The 17,736-nt window shown below is 34.1% G+C and overlaps 2 protein-coding genes and 1 long non-coding RNA gene across 4 annotated transcripts; 1 reads left to right on the top strand and 2 right to left on the bottom strand.

The window, feature by feature from the left end:
• The first annotated feature begins 1,611 nt into the window (after positions 1 to 1,611).
• On the top strand, positions 1,612 to 2,943 carry LOC110736849. Its single transcript, XR_002514285.1, has 3 exons — positions 1,612 to 2,279; positions 2,543 to 2,622; positions 2,804 to 2,943. It is a non-coding gene; the product is annotated as an uncharacterized LOC110736849 (long non-coding RNA).
• A 3,107-nt stretch (positions 2,944 to 6,050) lies between these two features.
• On the bottom strand, positions 6,051 to 8,429 carry LOC110736848 (putative pentatricopeptide repeat-containing protein At1g12700, mitochondrial). The gene has a single exon (XM_021917175.1). It carries the CDS (start codon positions 8,174 to 8,176, stop codon positions 6,575 to 6,577), a length of 1,602 nt encoding a protein of 533 aa, XP_021772867.1. The 5' UTR covers positions 8,177 to 8,429; the 3' UTR covers positions 6,051 to 6,574.
• A 4,529-nt stretch (positions 8,430 to 12,958) lies between these two features.
• On the bottom strand, positions 12,959 to 17,456 carry LOC110736851 (putative pentatricopeptide repeat-containing protein At5g43820). Of its 2 annotated transcripts, none has more exons than XM_021917177.1 (2): positions 15,382 to 17,456; positions 12,959 to 13,300 (listed from the first exon to the last, which is right to left on the bottom strand). In XM_021917177.1, exon 1 carries the CDS (start codon positions 17,335 to 17,337, stop codon positions 15,607 to 15,609), a length of 1,731 nt encoding a protein of 576 aa, XP_021772869.1. In that variant the 5' UTR covers positions 17,338 to 17,456; the 3' UTR covers positions 12,959 to 13,300; positions 15,382 to 15,606. The 2 variants fall into 2 exon arrangements, with proteins under 2 accessions (XP_021772869.1, XP_021772868.1); XM_021917176.1 differs by having other exon boundaries at positions 13,449 to 17,456.
• Between the last annotated feature and the right edge of the window lie 280 nt (positions 17,457 to 17,736).

Raw genomic sequence — 17,736 nt, forward strand, 5'->3', positions numbered from 1 at the left:
ACCAAAAAAATGTTGGAATTGGTTATTATATGCTAATTTGACGAGGCTTCCAGATCTTCATCAGATTGGTGAAGTAGTGGATAGATGGCTGCAATTGGTTATTGTTGCCGCTGTTTGTGGTGGAGAAGGGGAGAGCTAGGAGGTTCTATATACGGTGGCTGCAAAGTGTGAAGCGGTGGAGCTTGGTGGCGAAGAAAGTAAGGGCTGCTACTGTTGTTGGAGTGTGAGGAGGTTGATTGGTTGGAGATGCAGGGAATTGGCGGTGAAGGTGGGCTGTTTACGGTGAAGGGAAGGTGGCAACGCTGTTGTGGTTGCCATTATTGTTGCTGTAATTGTTGTTATTTGCGTTGTCGGTTGGCTGGAATTTGGTGGAGTGGTGGCTACTTGCGATGGCTGATTGGTGTTGCGTGGGTTGCTGTTGGTGTTGCGTAAGGGAAGGTTCGTTTGGAGTGTTTTTGAAAGGGTGAATGGGTGGGGGAAAGGGATGGGGTTCCTTTTTGCCGGAGGTGGAGGTGTGGTGGGCGGAGGTCAGAGGAAAGAAAAGAAGGAAAAAAAAAAGAAGGAAAAAAAAAAAGAAGTCGATTTTAGTGGTCACGTGACTTTTTTTGGCCGGAAAATGTATGTCAACGTCAGAGTTTGGTCAAAGTACCCTCCTCACAACCCAATCGCCATAAAATGACCTTTTGTGCCACCTTTTTCATAAAAAAGACTTTACTCACAAGGTCGATCACTTAAAAGGACCCTCCTCGCAAATTTTCCTATATTTAATGTTTTTTGATTGATTGTAAGCAAAGACCTTAACGCTTGTTATTTGGAACATATGAAGCAAATGTGGAGTAACCTGTAATATTTGTATCCAATTGATGCGCTTGCTTTCCATCTGCTAGTCAGTTGCATTTATTTTCTGATAACTTCCTCTGAATATTATCAGTACTAGAGCTCAAGTTTAGTTGTATCTAAGCCATGGCACAAATACAAGAACATGACATTAAAGATCGATAACACCAGTTGTGTTTACTTTGCAAAGATCAATCTGACCATTGTACGTAATTACACTTGTTCATTTGTTGGCTTGTTGCACGCATCTACTTAGTTTAATCCATTACTTGAGATGCTTTAATTGTATTTCCTGAGGCATGTTTCAGCTTTTTGGCAAAATAACTAGTCATTGAAATTGTTGTGTCATTGAAGATTTTGCATCTTCAAGGTACTAGGAACTTGCTGAATTAAATTCATGTTTGGATCTGATAGCATAGTTATAAGTTCGAAATCATGTCATTTTCACCTGGTGTTCTTTTGTTATTTTTTTTTTCTCTTTTTCCCATTCTGAAAAAAAAAAGAAATGAATGAAGCAAAAGGGGTTAAAAAAAAGTCTTTAGAATTGTGATATGCTTGTTCGCAGACTTCACTTGTTTGCAGATTTTTGTTTGTTTATTTGCAAATTAGAATATGATTGGACATACACCTGCTATGAAAAATAAGGCATATATATATATATATAGGAAATGAATCACGTGAAAACAAATCTTATGGTGAAAACTGAAAACGGATGATTAGGACCGTCAGATTTGTATTGGATGGATTAGATTACGCTCGCGTTATAAGCCGTCTAACACATCAAGTTTTCTGAAATATATTCTCTCTCCTCCCTTATTTCCTCTTTCCTCCATAATTTCATGGTTTCCTTTCTCACTCCTCTCTCTTTTTCTCTCCTATCTCTGGTCATCAATTCTTAAAGAAATTGTTATAATTATCAAATTAAAGTTGAATTAGCTTCAATCTTCATTAATAACGCCATCGATTTTATGTTGGAGCTAACAAATCAGCTTTTCTCTTACGATTTTTATTTGATTTCATATACACAATGTTTTATTTGAGTTTTGAATTAGTTATTTGTTTATTTTTATCATCATCAAATTGATTCTTCAATTGAATAATTAGAAGATTTTCAATGGAATTAAGATTTACTTTCAAATATATGATTCTTCATATTTTGTAGGTCAAGCAAACTAAATTTAAGCAAAATTTTGTGGGTGGTTTCGCTGGGTTTGTGGGTGGATTCGGTATTTTTGGTGGGTGTCGGTGGTGGTGGTGGTCTGGGTTTGGGGGTTTTGGTGGTGTCGGTGGTGGTGGTGGTCTGGCTTTGGGGTTTCGATGGTGTCGATGGTCTGGGTTTGGGGGTTTCGATGGTGGTGGTGGTCTAGGTTTGGGGGTTATGGTGGTGTTGGTGGTTGTGGTGGTCTGGGTTTGGTTTAGTATGACTGTATGAGTACTCTCTTGTAAGTTAACCATCTCATCTTCATGTAACATTGCATAATTTTTCTTTCTTTCTTTTTCATGAAAGGATGTCAATGTCAGCTGGTCCAAATATTTATGGTACCAAAGATTTTCAGAAACTTCAATTGGTCTTAAAGTTCTAGATCGTGATATGTAATCCTTGAACAAATTTTAAAAATTGGGTATTATTTTTATGTTCAATTTACCACTGACAATTTTTTTATTTTTTTTCTTTCTTTCTTTCTTTCTTTTTCTGGGTGTATAGAAGGATATGGTAGTATAAGCTTAGCTGATGCATTAAAGCTGTTTGGCATGTGTAGACTGCCTCAATCTCTCCTTATGCAGGTTAGTCTACAAACTTTGGCACATTTAGTTGGTTATAATTTTTCTTTATGTTTTAATTTTGGTGTTTTTCCTTTGGTTTTAATTTTTTCCATTTTTAAAGCTTCAACTTGCAACATATTATGATTCTTATTTCAAATTCTTCCCTAAAATATCACTTATTACTTTTGTTGTTTTGTAATAGATATGGCGATGAACATAAGCTTGTTGGATTTTCAGCAACATTGCAAGCTATAATTAATATAGTTATCTTATCTTTGTATATAGCGATCTTTACGTAAATGTGGTCAAATACCCTACTTTTGTATATAGTGACGTCTATGAATACAAAATTGATATAGTTACCCTATTTTTGTATATAGTGACAAATGTTGTAAAAATTGATATAGTTACCCTATTTTTGTATATAGTTACGTTATTTTTATATATAGTGACTCTACGTTATATATATATATACGGGGAGGTTCCGCTGAAAACAGGACTTATGGTGAAAACTAAAAACAGAAAATCTCAACCATCCATTATTACTAACAAAATCTAACGGTTTAAATAGGATAACTATTTTAATTTTGACCACATTTACATAGAGGTCACTATATACAAAAATAGGGTAACTATATTAATTTGACAGCATTTACATAGAGATCACTATATAAAAAAATATGGTAACTATTTTAATTTTGACTATATTTACATAGAGGTCACTATATACAAAAATAGGGTAACTATATTAATTTTTACAACATTTACATTAAGGTCACTATATACAAAAATAGGGTAACTATATCAATTTTGATCATATTCTCATAAAAGTCACTATGTACAAAAGTAGAGTAACTATATCAATTTTAACCACATTTACATAAAGGTCACTATATACAAAGATAAGATAACTACATTAATTTTGATGGTAACCTCCAACCATAGAACATAAATCTAAAATATCATCAACAATTAAATGAAATAAACTTAAGCCACTGGATTGAGCACGCATATCTTGAATTAAACCCAAGCAATCACTTTCTAGTTTCAATCACTAACTTATCAATGCCTTCGTCCAGCGCTAACTTGTGAATATATCATAATCCTTAACCTGCAGCTTGTACACATTCTTTGACAAAAACCAGTCAACTTTTCCAGTCACTGACACATACAATCAAAGATCAATCCAGGAGACTCCAGCAAACCAGACTTTAAATGGAATGACGATGTTGAATAACTTAATAAGCCACAAGTTGTGTCAGCTAAAAAGAACCTGAGACCTCACTGAAAGCTTAGAACTCCTTTAATGTTTGGTTTACTGATCAGCAAGCATTTGGACTAAGCAACTAGATCTGCTCATCAAGGGAATTTTTCAGTTCTGATCTTCAGGGTGATCAAATATCATTTCCTGTTCCATATATAATCATAAGTGTCAGATTTGGCACCTTCATAGAAAAAAAAAGGACATATCTCAACAATTACAGCTTAAAGCATCACTAGAAATCATAAAACCCAAGAAAATTACATCTAAGGTAGTAACTTTGCCAACTGTCTATTGCCTATATAGTATAAAGAGACTCCAAGGGGCATTTTCAAATTTAGATTTCAAGGACTAAATTAACCGTAGAGTCAGCGTTTCTTTTGTGTATATTTTAAGATGTGAAGTCATAGTATATACTGCTAATAGTTTATTTATGATGTAGGAACAGGGTAACCACCAGTAAGACTACAAATATCTAAATCCCCCACCAATCCTATTCTAAGCTTGAGCATAAGGGTAATTTTATGGTATGTAGTGACTTTGCAAAAGTCACCACCACGCTATATAACCCAATCACTCCTCCAGATCAAGATTTTATTCATCATACTTAATCAGACATCCCAAGTTCAAAAGGATTGGCCCGTGTGACTGATGTCTGATACAAGGTCGTAATCGATCAAAGCTAACCTTAATGACTAATGTTGATTGTAGAGTTCAACTCAAACGCAATGATTTACATGACACCGCAATATAATACGAAGTATGTTTCCACAATCTGCGACTTTTGCTAGAATTCAACCATCCATAATCGCAAGTCAAAAACCTAGTATAGAAAACCAACAATAAAACGAGGATTAATGACCTATAAGGGCTATAAACACTTGTGCATGTTACTAAAGTAATGGACAAAGCTATCAATAAGAAGTATATTACAGAATTACAACCTTTAGCTTTGAAAAAACTCCAAATTAAACATGGTGATCCTATATATATATATATAGGAAGTGGATCATGTGAAAACAAGCTTAAAGCTGATAACTAAAAACATAATATCTTGACCATTGACTTTTAATCAATGGATGAGATTATACCCAAGTAGATAACCCCTCATCATTTACTTTCTCTCTCTTCAAAAATAACCCAAACTTCCCTCTAATCTCTCTCCTAAATCACCGGATTTTCTCTCCAAACACCACCATAATTGCTTCAAGTCGAACACAATTTCAACAAATTTCTTGCGATTTTTGCCTAAATTTTGCTAACATTGTTCATAAAACTTGCAAAAATCAAGTCAAATCGAATAATTGAAGCTGACATTTCATCAATGAAACCCTAGATTTTCGCAGCAAATCAAAGTGAAATGCGAATGAAACGAAGCGACGAACAATCGAATCTTACTGAACTTGGTTACGAAATGGAAAGGTAAGTACTTCGTTTTCAATTTTTGAGTTCTTCGTTTCTGATTTTTGTTTGATTTATTAATTTTGCTCTTTTTTTTTTTGGAATGGAAATTATCGATTTGATTTGTATTTGTGAGTTTCGACTTCAGTTTCATATATATATATAGAAGATCAAGATGTTAAGCTTGAAGTGGAGTTGCTTGATGAGTCTGACAACAGAGTTTATTTGATTAAACTATTAGCCAATATTTGTTTTAATAATCTATAATTTTCATACAAACCTCCCACAAAATTCCTCAAAAAAATAAATATTAAGCCACCAAAAACTCAGCATTAGTCTAAGTGTACGTTGATTTTTTTTAAAAAAACAGAGTAAAAATTTAGGAATGATTTTCTTATAAGAGAGAGAAACTTAATCCATAAACTTAAAAAAAAAAAAAAAAAAAGAAAAAAAAAAAGGGATATAATGTAAAACTAAAGATGGACTTGGTGTTGTAATCTGCAATGACAATAAAGAATCGTTAATTGCAGCTGCTAGATTATCATGATACAAATCCAGCTATTGCCAAAGCTATGGCTCCTCAATTTGTGCTACAAATAGGAAGGAAATGAATATGATCGTATATAACAACGCAAGTCTAGAGAAATGCTAGAATGATCCAACTCATCCAAGCAACCAAAAGAATGAAAAGTCATAATATGAGTATATGACTACCTTGCTACATTTAGTTCCAACTTCTGAGACCAATCAACATCATCCATAATCAACAGCCTCCTAGCTTATGATCAATGCCCCAGAAAACGAAACAGCAAAACATAAAATATAAGCTAGCAGAGCATTCTTTCCTAAAACTCCACATATTTCGTTGAACTACACTTAAGCAAACTGAGAAACTGCATCTCTTATGCGAATTACTAATATGAGGAATTATAGCTTCAACACTTATAGATTCACCCTTAGTATGGAAGAAAGCATAACCACGGAAACCGAGGGTTGGGTTGGGGGGGGGGGAATGTGACTATAAGAGACATGCCCAATGTGACTTCAAAAAGTATTAAAAGCTTGATGCAACGATTACTTGATAAAAAAAAAAAAATAAAAATTGATACATGATACTTTTAAGCCTCCAAATGCAATACTCCATTAATATTATAGATAACCATAATCATAAGTCAAATTTCAACCTCAGCACTACACAATGCAAGTAATATAGTAACATCGTCATATCATATAAAACTATAGATAACCAGAGAAGCAGGATCTAAACATAAACCATAATTTAAAATTATCAAAAGCCAAATACCTTACAATTCATATCTCAAAGTACTTTCGAAGCAAAGCCTTGTCTGAATCGCTAACAGCATGATCAGTTATGAAGCTAAGAAATAGAGAAGCCGCGTAAGCATCCGCAGCAAACCCTTTAATTCTCATGGTACTGACTAGTTCCAATGCCTTGCTGATATCCTTGCCATAAAGATATCCTTTAATAATAGTGTTGTAGGTACACTCATCAGGTGAACACCCATTGTCCTCCATTTCCTTTACAAGTTTAGTAGCTTCATCAAGCAAACCCTCTTTGCAATATCCTTTTACAATAATATTATAACTGAATACATCGGGCTGTAAGCACTTCGCGGGCAGAGAAGTGAAAATATCCACTGCTTCTGTAAGGCGCTTAGCTTCACACAAACCATCCATAAGAATACAGTATGTAAAAGTATCTGGGACCACTCCAGTAGTCTCTATTTCTTTCATTGTTGCAATTGCCTCATCAATTTGTGCATTCTTACACATGCCATCAAGTAATGAGTTCCAAGTTATTACATCTGGCTTTAGTCCATGAGCTTCCATTTCCTTGAAAAACTGGTGTGCAAGCTTGAGCTGATTGTCTTTGCACAAAGCATCTATAAGAGTGTTGTACGTGATAACATTAGGGGCTAATCCGTTAAAATGCATCTCTTGGAGCAGGCCAAGAGCTTTGTCAATCTTTTTAGACTTGCAATAGCCATTGATTAAGCTGTTGTAAGTAACTACATTAGGTTTGCAACCATTTTCAACCATCAAATCCATAAGCTTTTCTGCCTCATCCATCTCACCATGTAAACAGTATCCATCTAACAGAGCACTGTAAGTGATGATATTGGGAGCCAAATCTGTCTTAGTCATGTATTCAAAAATGTCCCAGGCTTCACCAACCTTGCCATCTTTACAATACATATCAATCAACATGCTGTAGGTCTGAATGTCAGGAGTTATGTTGTTCCTTAACATCTCAGTCAGCATTTGTTGAGCCTCTTTCTGTTGTCCCAAAGTTAACATACCTCGAATTAAGGTAGTATAGGTGAAAACATCGGGGGAAATTCCCTTGACTTTCATCTCCTTGAAAAGGAGGAGAGCCTGAGGTAATAACTGGTCTTTACAGAGACTATCAATGATGGTGCTGTAAATGACAACATTAGGCATAAAATGGCCATAAGACTCCATATTTATAAGGAGTTTGAGAGCACCGGCATTATCACCGGACCTACAGAGACCTTTGAACATAGAACCATAAGTGACTAATGTGGGTTGGAGGCCAAGCTTGAGAATTTTATCCAACAATGGAACGGCTTTCTCAAATTGATTAGAGTGAATGAAGCCATTGATGAGAGTAGTAAAGGTGACAATATCAGGTTGAAAACCAAGTTTAATAATGTTGGCGAGAACAGAAAACCCCAAATCAACAAAGTTCAAACGACAGTAGCAATTAGCAAGGATGTTAAGGGAGTAAAGATCAGGACGAAGACCTAAGAAAAAGAGCTGCCTGTAAAGAGAAATGACAGTGGAGAAAGGGGGGTGGGGTTTAATCTTGGACATGGATGAAAAAAGCATATTGAAATCGATAATACCAGGAAGTGGGCGAATCAATTTCATATGATCGAAAAGAGAAAGGGGGGTTTCAACATCAGAAAAACCTAATTTGGATTGTTGTCTAACAAATTTGAGAAACAATTTGGGGTCATCATCAGCATCAGCATTAACATGAAAATCAAAATGTTTGGGATGATAAGAGTAAAATCGGGAATGAAATAGCAATGGAAGAGGAGAAATAAGAAAAGAAAAAGGGGAAAAATTGAAAGACGAAGTGCAGGAAGAAAGAGGGAGAAAAGGAGGAAGATGAAGAAGATTACCTAAAAATGGCGAAGAAGAAGAAGATGCAGAACCGAGCAAAAGTAGAGCTTTGATTTATCAAGTCTCACTCTCAATCTTACAAAGTTTTTCCGCAAAACGCCCATACAACACTTGTATATAAGTATCTCGCAGCACAATTGCAATGATTTATCAAGTCTTATTCATCTTTTCAATTGAATAATTAGATTAATTTACTTAATTTCAAGTTTTCAACCAACAAGTTGATTATATTCAGCAATACATTGAATTTTGGAAAATAAAAATTGAGCAAATATGTGAATAAGTTTAAAAATAGCCTTAGTTAATTTAATCGTTAGTAATAATATGAGTAGTAATATCTAATTCTAGCTATAACCTTTCCAATAAATAGCAACATGCTTTTCAGCATTTGTTATGTCTTCAACATCCTACTCTTTATTAAAATATTTTTGTACTACGTAACCAAAGATGATGGAAATACTCTCTTCATTTTTTTTAGTGTTACATGAACTCGTGTTTTTCAAGTATTATACTTTTTTTCTCACTCACATTTATTACTTTTCAATAAAATATTAACCTCACTATTTTTCTTTTGTAATTTTTTAATACACTATTGAACTCCTAAAATTATGTACCAGTCAAAGTGTACCACTTAAAAATAACAAAGGGAATAATAATGTTGATAATATTTGGTTTGTTGAAAATACAAAAGTAAAAAAAATTAATCATTAATTTTAAATTTCATTTATTTTTTACTAAAATACAAAGTTTTTTTTTTCATTAATAAATCTTACATTTCTTTAATTCCCTAAATTGAAAAACCCAGTTTATTTAATTTATCTCAATTTAGACCTATTGGTCTTTGTAACACCATTATATATTAGTCACAACATTTGTTTCTTCTAAGTTGAAACTTGTATTGGATATTAAGAAGCCACCTTCAATCTAGTTTCATTCAAGGAAAAGGAACAAAGGATAATATTATTATAATAAAGGAAATAGCTCACAATATATATATATATATATATATATATATATATATATATATATATATATATATATATATATATATATATAAAAGCAATAACATAGAAGTTGGGCTTAAATAAGGCTAATTACTATTTAGAGTGGAATTTCATTCATGAAACTCTCCTTGGTTTTAATTTTCCTTCATCAATAATTAATATCATCATGCATTGCATCACTACTCCACAAATTTCAGTTCCTTAGAATGGTGAGATTACTAAGGAATTTAAACCCTCAAGAGGCATTAAACAAGGGGGGATGTCTTTTTATATTTTTGTCCTTTGTCTCGAGCGTCGTCTTTCTATGATAATAGGAAAAAAAAAAATTAATTGAATAAGGTCTTTGGAAATCTATGAAAATTACTCGCCCTATTTACATGTCTCATATTTTTATGCTGATGATATTTTCCTATTTAGAAGATCTTCCAAAACTAACATTGATGTAATTAATTATGGAAGTTTTGAATGCTTTTGGATTAGGAGAGATTTAGTGAATTGAAAAAAATTTAATTTTCCCTCCAATATTTCTTTTGGTAAATACCTTGGAGTAGTGATTAGCCCTATCAAATTTTGGTCTCTTAGATAAAACTATGACTAGAATACATGGGTGGCCGTCCAAACTTTTGAACATGGCAATTCGGCAAGTAGGTGTAACTTGGTGAAATATCGTGTGTATATATATATATATATATATATATATACACACACGGGAACTCTTTGTGTGTATTGTTTAGTTGTGTTGATGATCATGCATGTGATACATTCAAATTGTTACTTTTGATATTATTTTTTTATAGGTAAGATGCACTGAGGTTCGAACCTCCGTCACACAGGGGAAAATAGAGGGACTAACCATCCCTCCATCTCTTAGATCCTCTTTTGATATCATGAAATATATTAGTATAATTTAATAATAATTGACAACAAATACGAGTATACCGGAAATGATTTTGGCACACCCTATGTGAGAGCACAATTTTTTATGATCTTCTCACATAAATGTGTGCCGATATTAATTAAGGGTGTGCCAAAATCAATTTCCAATATACCTTTTCAATAGTTATACTCCAAGTATATTGTTTCCCACCAATTTCGGAGTATACACCCGGGATAGAGCCTAGAGGTACATTTGTTGGCACTTGAACAAAACCACCACATTCATGATTTACACATACTTGTTGTCCTACCTATAACAAACACAAATATTATAACATTAATTAACTTAGTTAAATAAAATGATAAAAGAAAAGCTGAGAATAATTCTATTTGAATCATCAATGTTTGTTTGAATAACAGCAATCTGCATCAACAGATAATACCCCAAATAAAATTAATTTTCACATAGTTTATTTATTGGTGCTATTTCATATTGGTGTCTTTAAACTTACATATAGGCTTAGTATGTTCATGTATAGTAGTGCTTTGTAATAGCCCATAAAATATTAGTCTTAGCCTCTAAAGGCTATTAATGCGAAGTTTTTGGTTCGGAATTCTTTCTTTCTCTTTAGGCCCTATTAAGTGTTGTCCAACAATTCGTCCAAATAGTATCATATTGCCAAAATAACTGGGCAAATAGAAGTTACACAAAAGTAACAATGATATAAGTATATATTATATAACCTGCATACCACTTGAAATCAAACATGCCTTTAGAAATTAAAGAGCAATATCTAAGACATTTTGTGCTAAATATCACACAAATTAATAGAGATTAAACATTTAAGTCGTGAAAAATTCACACAATGTTCTAGTGGTCCTGGTATGAATGTTGGTCGAGGTGGATTAGGATCTTGAACATTAGCTCTTAAAATGGGAACAGTGCCATTCTTGAGTCCTTCACCCTTAGGTTCCTTTCAGATGTTTTCTATCTGAAGCAGGCGCCCAAACTTTGTTTTGGGGTTTCACGAGCCTCGACGTTGTTAAAGCTTTCTTGCAAATAAGAACAGCTTAGGAATGATAGGTCACATGTCCATGTGATCGGTTTGAAGACCTTACGTGGTGATAAGTTGATCCCACTAGGTATAGTTAAACTAGTCATGATCAAACAGTTTCGATTCTCTCTGCTCTCGTTGTGTTTTGAAGTGGGTATCCGCTCTTGGGCCTATAAAGAGGTCCTGTTTCGCAACTTTTCCGGCCAACTCCAGTTATGTATCTTGGTTTTTATTGTCGAATGTTGGAAAGGCTTAAATGTTAAAAGCCATGTAGTAAGATTTAGGTTTTATTTCATATGTTGTAAACTCTGATTTTATTAATATCATTTGCTTTTGTCAAAAAAAAAAAAAAAAAAAAAAGATAGGGTTGATGCTACCTGCATGTATACACATCTTCCTACATTTATATTTAGATGCAACAATTTGAATTCGCCTATTTATTTTATGATTAATATATTTTATTATCAATATTAAAAGTCACTGAAAATTGATATTTGAAAATTATAAATCAAAATGTATCTAACAAGAACCTTCATGACTATGCATTCTTGTGAAATACCAACCAAAACCAAGCAAGTCAATTTTTTACATGTTGACCAAATGAATATATAGTAAATGGAAAGACGGAAAAACAAAAAAAAAACACAAAAGGAGTTTATATATTTACCTTGGAAATATGACTTTTTAATGTCAAACGATAGAAGGATGGTTGCTTATAGAAATCTACGCAGTTGTAAAGTTGTTCGATTGAAGTCTGAATAAATTAATAATAGAAATATATCAGGGTACCGTAATATATACAAGAAAAGAAGAACCTTAAAAATTAAATCAAACACCTTCACTTATTTACATAATAAGAATGAATAAAAGTATAATTTATGGACTAATTGAAGATCAAACACCTTAAAATTTAGAACAGGTTTTTGAGATTGTGTTTTTCCATTAACACTTCCCAAAAGCATCGAAGAAACAACTAAACAAATGATCATATTATTAGTATAATACTCCCAAGTATGGAGACAATATTATATAGTAGAAAGATATATTTTATTACCTAATTAATAATTAGGAACAATATCAAGTCTTACCAAAGTTTGGAAGATATTATAAATTTTGCAATTAATGTTGTTTATAGACTTTGTATGAACAATTTCCTAATCTAGCGTTAGAAATAAAAATAAAAATAAAAATAAAAAAATTCTCAATCTAGTTTTGTGTCAAAATAAATTCCATATTTGAGTGTTCATGTAGGTTCCGATACACAAAGCTACTCCGTAGTGTATTTCTTGGGTTGGTATGGTTTAAATCAGTTGTAAAAAACAGATGACAATTGTGTTGCCACTTGATTGCTCACTTGAGTTTGTAGACTCCCTTCTGTCATTCATAAGTAATTTTAGCCTAGGTGATATGGAAATAGTGAAAGCTGAGTTGAACCAACACTTTGTAATATGTCTGTATATACTCTGTGTCTCTGTATAAACCAACTTAACAGTTAGCATTTCGTATTTCGCATTAGAACAATAGAAAAGTCCCAATATTTTCAGCTATAAAGCACAAAATCATAAAAAAAAAAAAAAAAAAAAGTAGCATTACAACCTAGAAGTCCCAATTTATTGTAATATACTTGGTTTTTTATACAATGGAGCCATGGGGTATATATAGTAGGCATTATCAGATCATAGAGTCAGAGATATACAAACTGGTAGACTCGAGATAAGCATTACGAAGATAAAAAAAACTTCCAGTGAACACCATCAACATTCAAATATAACAAAATTTTACTATTTCACTGCGAAATTTTAAGGAGTCCTGCGCTAGCTTTCAAGGGGGATATGATCTGACGACCTACCATGCCCCTTCATCAAAGGCATTGCTTCGGATCACCTAATGGTATTGCAGCAAATATTCTCCTCTTTAAATTTGCCTATCACCTGGGAAAGTGGGAAACCAGGTTAATTTCTGCAAATAGATTAATATATCATTTTGTGCATGTAGTCATTGGAACTACAAATGGTTAAGCACAGACTGTACGCTACAATGAAAGCACACAAACAGACAGCAAGACACATGAGAACATACATGCAAATATAAACTTCTGCAAATCTTGGCCAAGGACTGCCTTTCTCGTGCACCCAACTTGTGAAAAGAACAATCATAAAATGCATTGCTTGCTGAATAATCTTTGAGAATGTGAATTCACCACTGTTAACAGTACAGACTCAAGATTCAAGAATTCACATAGACATCAGACTTGACATATGCTCCCTCCATCAGCACATAACTAGTAAACCCAACCAAAAATTTAAAAGTGACAAAACCCTAAATAGTACAAACAAAAGGGGAAGGTGGGCGTTAGTAAATGGAGGATGGCAAAGGCACATTCCAACATAATTGTTTCAATTTAAGTATGAGAAGGAGGAAGTAACAACCAGTTTTAAAACAGCACCTGTAAAACTGTAAGAGCAATTGACAGAATTATGCCTAATGCTAGCATCATAACAAGACATAAGCATGATATAAAAACCTTCAAAATTATTCTCATCTACAGTACAGTGTACAATGAGGCCCAGGGCAGCTATCTGGTCAGCATGTAAACCTATCTCCAAAATTTATCAATCACACAGTACGCTACAACCTGTGACATCTCATCCAAGATCATCAAGTGCACACAAGAGGTCATTAAGATGACTTAAATGGCAATATAATGACCTTAGGAAAGAAAGCCACAAGGAGCACATTTGTATCAGATTTGGCTAAATTGCATCATTCCAGCAAGACCCCGAAGAAGGGCACATATAATAAAGATAAGATTTGGCACATATGATGCGAAAAGGTGTTAATTCAAAAGGTCAGCATAGAAATGTACTTTGAGAAAGAGCAAAATCACAAATCATTTTGCTGTTTTAAAATATGTCAAGTTATATTCTCACAGATATGAATGAAAAGGATTAGATCAAATTAGCATACAGTACTTGTCTCTAACCCTGACTAACTAATGACTGTCAGTCAAAAACAAGAGGGAGCAATCTGAGAGTCACATATTTTACAACCATTCTAAACCTTTTATAATTCTGACCCAGAAACCAGCTGTGGGCACCAAATGACAAGTATGCATCAGCAGAACTAAACAAGATGTTGAATGCCATAAAACTAGCAGGTCTTGTAAGTGTGTTAGGGACAGAAGCAACCAAGCTCTTTGCATCCTAATGAAAAGATAAGTTGTGCCAGTGATGACCTAACTATAGAAAATTTTCATTACAAGGAATAGCTACGGATTTCATATAAAATGAATATTGCCCAAGATCACCAATATTTGTACAGCAATTGATGCATGCTTCAATGAATCTACAATGGTTTTCGGTAAAAGAAACCACTACCACACAAGTTGGCAAATTCTATGGTTGTTACAATGGCTTTCTTTGAAAAATAACCATTTTAGAAATTTTGAATAAAAGTAAAATCAGAGGAAGTGTTGGGATATATGAAAAAAAAAAAAAGAAAGAAAAATTTAAGCAATGGAGAGAGAACTGTCTTAAACTCGTAGAAATGTGATATGCAAGGCATGAGCCAATAATTGCATTCAAAATGCAGTGTCCCTATACTACTGAGATACAATTATACAAATGAGGGTACCTTAGTTTTCATGGCTAAATCTCTACGAGAAATAATGTGTTAGGCTGCTTAGGCATCATTACATATACATAAACTCTAGTCTGAAATAATCTCTTCTCTATAAGCCTTCAACTCCAAAGTACATTATAGTATTATACCCATGGTTCTTAAAAAAAATAAACAATAAATGCACAACACAAAGACACATAACCAATCTTGGATCCCATAGATATAGATACACATTGAAAAAACATTCATACCCTAGAGACCATAAATTAATTTCCAGATTAAGTAATTAACTCCCTTCCTGGTTCCCCTGCCAAAAAAATCTATGGATAATGCTATTAATATAGTGTGAGAGAGAAAATGAACAGTACAAAAAGCACTACCTTAACCTTACCTGCACGATATCAATTGAAGGCTTGAAGCACGTACATATAATATGCAATTTGGAGATCCAATCCCCGTCCTTGACTGATGAATGAAAGACCCATATTCTTACTAGTTCTCAACATTGTCATCAGCAAAGCCTTGATGTTTAGCAAGAGATGTGGCTTTGAGCATCTCTGATGCAATCATTTTTTGCATCTCAATAAGATGCATCACAATGACACAAATAGCCATCTTAAAAATGCCAGCCATTCCTGCGCCAGTATCTCCTAGCATTTTCATTAACACGAGCTTGTTTTACTTTAAGGAAAAGCTTATAAGCCCTATCTACTTTGTTAAAAGCCATGAGTTTCTTATTCAGTTTGCTATACATGAGCCTGCTTGGACAGAACCCCTTACGCAGAGCCTCCTCCATAACACATACAGCAGCCTCAAGTTGTCCGTTGTTGCACAATCCATTAACAACATACTCATAAACATCAATGTCAGCAGAATATCCACTTTCCTGCATTTCATCAAATAACTTTAGAAGCATTCCACATTTACCAAATCGGGAAAGCCTCATAAGCAACAACTTATAGGCATTCAATGATATTCTACACCCCTGCTTTCTAGCACTTTTATAAATTATCATGGCAGCATGAGGTGGACCATAATTACACAATGGTTCAATGAACGAGGTTACCATCCCAGTGGTAGGAGTTACCCCTTGACGCAACATCTCATGAAACATCTCAAGTGCATCAGCTACTTTTCGAGCCTTTATCAAACCCCAAATAATTTTTGCGTAAGTGTCTATGTCCGGTGGACAGTCATTTCTTGACATTTCTTCACAGTACTTCATGCATTCGTCAAAATTCCCAACAAAGACATAATTAGCAATTACTGAATTATAAACTCCTATATTAGGTCGACACCCTTGACCCTCCATACTTTTGAAGATCTTAACAGCATCATCAACCAGACCAGCTTTACCTAAGCCTTCAATAAGACAACTATATGTCTCACAATCCGGACAAAACCCATCTTCTACCATCCCCTCCAAACACTTCTCCATTTCACTAACCTTACCTAACTTCGCCCACCCACCAATCACCACATTGTAAGTCACACAATCAAACACCAATTTTCCCCTCATCGAATTCAGCAACGAATTTGCAGTGCCCACATGAGCTCTCTTACACAAGCACTTCAATAGCACATTAAACTCCTCAGTACCACACTTCATCCCAAACTCATCCAATTTCCTAAACAACTCCACCGCTCTAGCTACGAAGCGAGACCTGATAAAGCTATCCATCACAATCTCAACTGTTCCGCAATTCATATTAATCCCTTCAACATACATTTCTCGAAACTTATCCATCATAAAATCAAACAACTTCCTCCTCCCTAAAGCCTTAAGAATCACATGATACACCCCTAAATCTCTACCAACACTATCATGCTTAATCGCCCAATTAAAAAACAAAACCATAGCATCACCCCCTAAGTCTCCCTTATCTAAAACCCTAGAAACAACATCAACACTTAGCTGTACATCACCTAAAGCAGCAGTTAAGGCATTTTCTATCAAAACTTTACTCTTTAACTTCTGAAGAAAAACCCCACGTAATTTATCTTCTAACGATAAAAAACCATCCGGGGAAACCCTAATTAGGGTTTGGTTTTCAATAAGGGTTTCCACTGGATTAGGAATGTAGAGATTATTAGGGATTGTAGTTGTCCGATGAACAGGTAATAGATTTGAGAGTTCAGCAAGTACCTTAGATTCGTCGAGATTACCATTATTAGAACTTGGGTGTATGAGTGAAAGATTTCCATCTTCTTTTTGTTGTTGTTGTTCAAAGTTAGTGGATGCTTCAATGGTGGAAAATTGAGAAAATGAGGATAGTGAGAAGATAGAGAAAAAGGAGTACCTGGAATTTTTGGCAAACCCCATTAATCTTTGAGGAGAAAATGCCATGGCAGAGATGTGAATGAGACTCAGCTCTCCGCCATTGAAGCAGCAACACCATTCATCGTGTTTGAGAAGAAGAAGTGGATTGTCCACTCTCCCGGAGAAGGCAGAGTATGTAAAATACGCTGTTTGAGCAGAAGTGAGGCTGATGAATCATAATTTCTAGGTATTTATGGACAATTTGGCCTTTGGTAAAAGCTTTTTGAAGAGCTTTTAGCTTATTGAGTCTTATTAGAGGTTTGACCATTTTAAAAAGCCAGTTTAGGTGTTTGGAATAAAGCTTATTGAAAAAGCCTTTTGGGATCAAAAAGCTCATTTAGGAAAAGCTCATTGAACAATTCCCGGGAAAAATAATGTGGAAAAAATCAATTGAGGCGACGGGTGAATTGAGATAATTTTGTCAAC

Source organism: Chenopodium quinoa, unplaced genomic scaffold, assembly GCF_001683475.1.
Source record: "Chenopodium quinoa cultivar QQ74 unplaced genomic scaffold, ASM168347v1, whole genome shotgun sequence".
Lineage (NCBI taxonomy): Eukaryota > Viridiplantae > Streptophyta > Magnoliopsida > Caryophyllales > Amaranthaceae > Chenopodium > Chenopodium quinoa.

What these genes read in the sequence shown, in the direction of transcription:
- LOC110736851 (XM_021917177.1), bottom strand. Translation starts at nt 17,337, where the DNA reads ATGGCATTTTCTCCTCAAAGATTAATGGGGTTTGCCAAAAATTCCAGG.
- LOC110736848 (XM_021917175.1), bottom strand. Translation starts at nt 8,176, where the DNA reads ATGAAATTGATTCGCCCACTTCCTGGTATTATCGATTTCAATATGCTT.